This window comes from Miscanthus floridulus, chromosome 7, assembly GCF_019320115.1.
Source record: "Miscanthus floridulus cultivar M001 chromosome 7, ASM1932011v1, whole genome shotgun sequence".
NCBI classification, from domain to species: domain Eukaryota; kingdom Viridiplantae; phylum Streptophyta; class Magnoliopsida; order Poales; family Poaceae; genus Miscanthus; species Miscanthus floridulus.
The window spans coordinates 55,889,215-55,896,319 of record NC_089586.1 but is presented as its reverse complement, the minus strand read 5'-3'; the positions used below and the strand labels follow the sequence as shown (position 1 = coordinate 55,896,319).

Genomic DNA, 7,105 nt, shown 5'->3' with positions numbered 1-7,105 from the left:
ACAGGTCGTCCTCAAGCTGGAACGAGGGGTAGGCTGCCCCGAACGCCTCGACAGATTCCCAAGTTGCCTCAGACGCCGGCATGTTGGCCCACTGGACAAGGATCTACCACTCGCCGCGCCGAAGGCTGGAGCGTAGGACCCGTTCTGGCTGTTGTAGTGGCCTGCCATGTTGGAGAGGAGGTAGAGCCGAGAGAGTAGCCGACGGAGCGCCGCGGAACGGCTTTAGGACGCCGACATGGAAGACGTCGTGTATCCTGGCGCTGTTCGGGAGATGCAGGCGATAGGCCACCGGTCCGATGCGTTCTAACACCTAGTAAGGCCCCGCGTACTTGGGGGCCAATTTGCCGCGGTGGCCGGGGACCAGGGATTTGGTGGGCCGGTGCAGCAGGCGAAGGAGCACCCAATCCCCCACCACAAACTCCAATTGTCTATGATGGGCATCGTAGTGGCGACGAGCATACTCCTGTGCCTGGAGGAGGCGAGCGCGCACCTCCTGCAGGAACTCGTCACGGCTGGAGAGCAGAGCATCGACGGTGTCCGTGTTAGCCGAGGCCGTTGCATAGGGCAGCAGTTCCGAGGGGTCCTTGCCATAGACGACTTTGAACGGCGTCTTGCAGAGCACCGAATGGAAGGAAGTGTTGTAGCAGTACTCTGCCCATGGAAGCCAGTCAAGCCAGTCCCACGGGCGATCACCGGTGATGCACCGGAGGTACATGGCGATGGTCTTATTGACAACCTCCGATTGTCCGTCCGTTTGGGGGTGGAAGGCGGTGCTCAGCCGCAACTGGACACCGGCGCGGTAGAACAGGTCACGCCAAATGTGACCGGTGAACACTGGATCGCGGTCACTGACTATGGAGTCAGGGAACCCATGTAGCCGGACGATCTCATGGAAGAATGCTCGAGCCACTGACGTTGCCGTGTACGGGTGCCCCAACGGGGTGAAGTGGGTAAACTTGGAGAATCTGTCGACCACCGTAAGAAGGACGCTCTTGCCATGCACCTTGGGCAGTGCCCCAATGAAGTCCATCACGATGTCCGCCCATACGCGGGACAGCACCAGCAGTGGCTGGAGAAGCCCCGCGGGGTACAGTGCCTCCGTCTTGTTCCGCTGGCAGGTGGAGCAGGCGTGGATGAAGTCGCTGACGGTGCGGCGGTCATGGTCGAGGTAGAAGGTGGAGCGGAGGCATTGCAGCGTTTTCTGGACGCCCTCATGGCCCGCAATGTGGGCAAGCTACAAGATGTCAGGAAGTACAACTGATGCGGGAGGTATGAAGACGTGACCATCGCAGATGATGAGGCCATCATGGACACTCCAGTCCCCGCCGTGAGTGCCTGCCGCGACGGCGTCCCGGCATGCCCATAGCTCCGTGTCCTGGGCGAGCTCCTGGCATAGGTCATCGTAGAGGGCGAACGTGGGCATAGACATAGTGGCCAGGAGAGAGGTGTTGCCGTCATAGGCCATGGACAGGGCCGTCAGAAGGGTCATGTCGCCGTCGCGGCGCGACAGCACGTCGGCGACCGTGTTCTATCGCCCGAGATGGTACTCGACCCTGAAATCAAAACCAAACAGTTTGCTAATCCATTGGCGTTGTGGAATGGTTGACAACCGCTGATCCAGCATATATTTGAGGGCATAGTGGTTGGTGCCGATGATGAACGTGCGCCCCCATAGATAGGGGCGCCAATGCCGCACAGCTTAAACGAGGCTGATGAGCTCACGCTCATATGCGGCCACCTTGAGGTGCCGGGCCATGAATGGTCGACTGAAGAAGGTGAGTGGCCCCATGCCCTGGTGAAGTACCGCACCAAAGCCCGACCCGGATGCATCACAGTCCACCACGAACTCTTTGCTGAAGTCAGGGAGATGCAGGATAGGAGCACCAGACAGGGCGGCCTTCAAGGCCGTGAACGCTGCCTCTGTGGCCGCGGACCACTGGAACGCATCCCGCTTGAGCAGTTGGGTGAGTGGACCTGCGATGGCGCCGTAGTTCTGAATAAAACGCCAGTAGTATCTGGCCAAGCCTAGGAACCCGCACAAGCCCCGAACCGAGCGTGGCTGCGGCCAGGCCTATACGACATCCACCTTGGAGCGGTCCATCGTGACGCCCTCGGTCGAGATCACGTGGCCAAGGTACTAGACCGATGATGAGGCAAAGGCGCACTTGGAGCATTTAAGGTGCAGTTGATGTTCGCGTAGGACATCGAAGACGACGTGGAGGTGCTATAGGTGCTCAGTCCAAGACGTGCTATAGATTAGGATGTCATCAAAGAAGACAAGCACGCAGCGGCGCATGAAGGGCTTGAGGATGAAGTTCATCAGGGCCTGGAACATCGATGGTGCATTTGAGAGGCCGAATGGCATGACCAGGAATTCGAAGTGGCCATGGTGTGTGCAGAATGCCGTCTTGGCCACGTCCTCCGGATGGACACGGACTTGGTGATACCCGAAGCAAAGGTCGAGCTTCGTGAAGAAGTGTGCGCCATGAAGTTCATCCAGGAGTTCCTCTACCACGGGAATGGGGAACTTGTCCTTCACCGTGGCAGCATTGAGAGCCCTGTAGTCGACATAGAATCTCCAGGTCTTGTCTTGTTTCTTAACCAGAAGGACAGGCACCGAAAATAGGGAAGTACTAGACCGGATGATGCCCTGCTGCAGCATAACCTCACACTGCGCCTCCAGCTCATCCTTTTGTAGCTGGGGGTACCTGTAAGGATGTATGGCTACCGGATCAGTGGCCGGCTTGAGATGGATGCGGTGGTCACACGGGCGTGCTGGCGGTAGGATGGACGGAGGGTCGAAGATGTCGGTGTAGGCGTCTAATAGCCGCTCTAGGAGCTGCGACTCTATGCCGCGGGCGGTGTGGACGCGGGCAGCGTGGAGATGGCCCGTCGGTGGGATGTCTGTGCGGGTTGACCCGATGCCCTTCCATAGAACGCGCCGGCCACAGTGGTTGAATGCCATGCAGAGGTCGTTGAAATCCCACAAGATGGGGCCCAGGGTGCACAGCCATGTAACACCGAGGACCATGTCGTAGCAGTCGAGGGGAATGGAGTAGCAGTCCACCGTGAAATGTTCCTCCCCTATCCGTAGAGCGACATTGTGGGCAAGACCCCGATAGGCCATGCAGTCACCATTGGCCACGACGACGTGGGTGCCGCGACTGTCCTAGAACTGGAGCCCGGTGCACCAAGCTGCCGAGGTGCTGACGAAGTTGTGGGTGGAGCTAGAGTTGAGCAATGCTGTCAGCTCGTGCGTGCCGATCCGGACATGGAGTTGCATGGTGTCCTCCGCGTGGATCCCTGTGATAGCGGAAAGGGATATGAGCGGCTCGTCAGGGTCGAACGGGGCGGTCGAAACGGTCGAGGCCGCCGGCCCGATGTCCTCATCTTTGGGCTCCTATATGATGTAGTCTATCGCCTCGAGAAAGAAGAGGCGTGCTCACTTGTGGCCACGAACGTAAGGTTTGTCACAATTGTAGCAGAGCCCCTGCTTACGGCGTTCGACCATCTCATTCGGGGATAGCCTCTTGTAGACCCACGGCGGTGGAGTTGTGGCCGAGGACGACGACGCCGCAGACGCGGCCTAAGAGCCCATAGGCACCGGAAGGGCCACAGTCGCGCCCCTAGGGTGCCGGTGTGGCCGTGCAGGAGCCAGTAGCGCGGGGAGGATCGGTGCATTGCACCGCTCATACGCACGTGCCAGCCGCATGGCATGTTGGAGGGTCTGCGGCTCATGGAGTTCGACATCGACGCGGATGTGGTCCGGAAGACCGCCGGTGAAGAGCTATGGTTTCTGCAGGGGAGTGAGAGTACCCGTGTGCGCTGCGCTTACTTGGAACGCCTCCATGTACTTGTCAACGGTGGAGGTGAAGGGTAGCCTGGCCAGATCGGCCAGGTGGTTGGTGCTGAGGGGCAGACCGAACCATTGTTGGCATAGAGTCCGGAACTCCGGCCAAAGGGGACGGCTGATTTCATTCTCGAGGACAAGATACCACTGCTGCGCCATGCTAGTGAGGTGGTACGACGCCAGCCAGACTTGATCGGTCGGGCATGTTTGTTGGCCATAGAAGAACTGTTTGCACTTGTTCAGCCAGCCAAGCGGATCATCCCGGCCGTCGAACGACGGAAACAACAGCTTGTGATACTTGGGGACCATTAGGTGATCGGTGTCTGGCTGAAAGTGCGAGAGCGGCGGCGATGTTGTCATAGGTGCGAATGGCATGGGCATGCTCATCTGCATGATGGACGATAGGGATGGCACTGGCAACGGTGAGTGGGGGAATGAAATTTGAGTGATGGGAACCCCCTGAGTCGGCGGTGGTGGTGTCGGCTGTGTGAACGCCGCGACTGATGCCGAGACCGGCGACGTGGAGACGAGCACGGACAGCGGCGGGTGGTGTGCCGTGGTCGGCTGTGCGGTGTGCAGCTTGGAGATGACCGGCCCCATGGAGGCCGGCAAGGCCGGAATGCCCCCATAGCCAGGAAGGCCATATTGCGGGAGCATCGAGGTAGAGAGGGATGGTCGACCCTCGATCGCCGCCAGTCTGGTGGCCATCGTGCCCATTTGCAGGCATAGGTCGCTTAGCTAGGTCTACAGGCCCTGGATGGCGGCGGTGAAGGCGTTGAGTGCCTCGAGGGGAATGGCGGTCATAGTAGGCTAATGTGGATGAGCGGATGGTATGACGGCGGCAGAGATACTGGTGATGGGAGCGGTGGTGAGCGCGATGGTGGCAACTTCTATGGTGGTGGTGGGGGCAGCGGTGGCGGTGGTGGGCGTAATGGCGGCGGCGGACAGTCCCGAGGAAGCCATGAAGTCTGATACCAGATTGTTACTGCTGCGTAGGGGGTAAGAATGGGAGGTTGCTGGCCGTGGCTTGAATCCTTAGCGACGGACAGGCGGCGCCGTGGCCGGCGCCTGGACTCTGAGCGACAAGAAGGAGACAGAGAACAGTGCTACGACTGGGCACCCAAGGGAGATGGTGAGTCTCAATCCTAGGTTAACTCTTCATTAATCAAATGGTTTGCCTTATAGGCAGATTACAAGCATGCCACTAATTTAGGGATAACAAACTAAACATGCATAACAAATTAAACATGCAGCTAACAGACTTGCAACAAACTCCATGCAAAGCTCCTATGATCTAACCGACTGAAGCTAATCCAATCCAACTGAAGCCGCCCCCTAGCCACTGTTGGCACATTGCCTCCTCTGGTACGCTTGGCCCACCATAATAGTTTCACTCGAAAGTTCCATGGATTTGCATGTGAAATCAATTCTTTTATGAAAAAAGCAGCATTATTGAACCAATTGCCATGCTACGGTAGGTACCTTTGGGTTGTACAGTTCTGTAACGCTAAGGATTTGCACTTACATTTGTTGTTGGACATAAGTACAACTTGCAAACATTATATGAGTCTATCGTCAAACTTTACAAAGACTTATAAGAAATCATGACAACTAGATTTTATTATTAATGTGTCCATCATCATTACCATGCTACAGTAGCTACCTGCATTATTATTGCTGAACCTGCAAGATAATTTATATAGAGGAGCAAATCCCATGGATGATTTATTTAGACCAAAAGGCAATCAGGAGGCATTTTGATCGTGAGCCAGTCTGAATCTGTTAAAAAAACAGAATAATTTGTTTTGTCTTGGCTTTCCTCCCCATCAAAAATCCAATCAAGGTGCGCTATATCAAAGGTGGGGCATACAAATTCACTAGCCATAGATGCCTAGGCTTCGCGGCGGATGACCCCATTGGTATATATAGTACAAAAAAGCTTAAAGACCTTACGTTATATAGCCATAACTGCTCTAGATGCAACTTATGTGTCTTTCCCAATGTTTTAAATCACTAGCTATGCCTCTTAGCTGCTGGCCTTCCGAACAGCTAAGCGCAGCTATAGCGGGAGATAGCTGTAGCTATGCCATTTAGCTGTTTTTGAAAAAAAACTGAAGATGAAGCCGCTGCCACTGAAGATGAACCGGAGAACTGAAGATGAACCGAAGAGGAAGTTACTTAGGGTTGGGGAAGAGGATCTCCAGCTGGCCACGCGGCTGGGGGCCCCCTCACCGTCACCATCGTCGCTGGGATCTCCGCCTAGTCGCACCGCTTGAAGCTCTGGCTCGCTGCGGCGCTTGGGGATAGAGGGCCACACCGCTTGGGCCCTCTTGCCACCGGCACTATCGCTTGGGCCCCTCACCGCCGCTTGAAGCTTCGACTTGCTACGCCGCTTGGGGTGGCACCTTGGAGTTGGATAGGGGGCCACGCTGCTTGGGGCCCTCTCGCCGCCGCCGTTGTTGACGAAACGCAGACGACGCCATCGAAGCGTCGGCTCCTTTTCTGCACCGCAGAAGACCGAGAGAGAGGGAGCTAGGGTTGCGCTGGGTTATGGACTTATGGTGGGGGTGGGCCAGTGGGGGCTGCTGCTGGGCTGGCTGCTGCTGTGCCGGTGAAAAAATCGGCCTACCGCTAAATTGAGCCGATTTTAGCGGCTATCACCGGATATCTCCAGCTAATAGCTATTTTCATTCCATAGCGCAAAAAGTTGCATATCTTAGCTTTTTCCTTATGGAGCAGCTATCTTAGCTATAGCTAGAGATTTAAAACTTTGGTCTTTCCTACGGTGGCAATATGAGCTAGGGTGAAGAAATATGTTAGATTTGACATAACAATTAATCTATACCCACAGTGAACCATGGTCACACTCAAATAGTCAAATCTCAGGTTCTGAATGTTGTAAAACATATGGACTTCTATCTAGAAGGAAAGGAGAAGAAGAAATCATAATCCTAGTCCATTTGTATGTGGGCTCTTACCAAACTCTTAGGTCTTGACAGAATTATTTATACGTGGAAGCTCTATGTTGTAATTATCAATATTAAGAGGAATAAAGAATAATCTCCCTATCTCTTGTGTCTATGTGTTCTAATTTTATCTTGAAAGCATCTAGGCCTCTAGTTGGGTTTCGGTGATTAATTACAATACGTGATTACTTTGACTAACATGTGTTTTATAGAGGCAATTAAGTTAGGTCATGGTAATGGAGATCAATTGGGCTATCATGGTGGTCATGCCCCTACGATGGAAATCGTT

General features: G+C 55.0%; 1 protein-coding gene across 1 annotated transcript; it reads right to left on the bottom strand.

The window, feature by feature from the left end:
* Positions 1-1,699: 1,699 nt before the first annotated feature.
* LOC136465544 (uncharacterized mitochondrial protein AtMg00860-like) lies at positions 1,700-2,101 on the bottom strand. The gene is made up of 2 exons (XM_066464229.1): positions 2,087-2,101; positions 1,700-1,993 (listed from the first exon to the last, which is right to left on the bottom strand). The coding sequence occupies exons 1-2, from the start codon at positions 2,099-2,101 to the stop codon at positions 1,700-1,702; spliced, it is 309 nt and encodes a 102-aa protein (XP_066320326.1).
* Between the last annotated feature and the right edge of the window lie 5,004 nt (positions 2,102-7,105).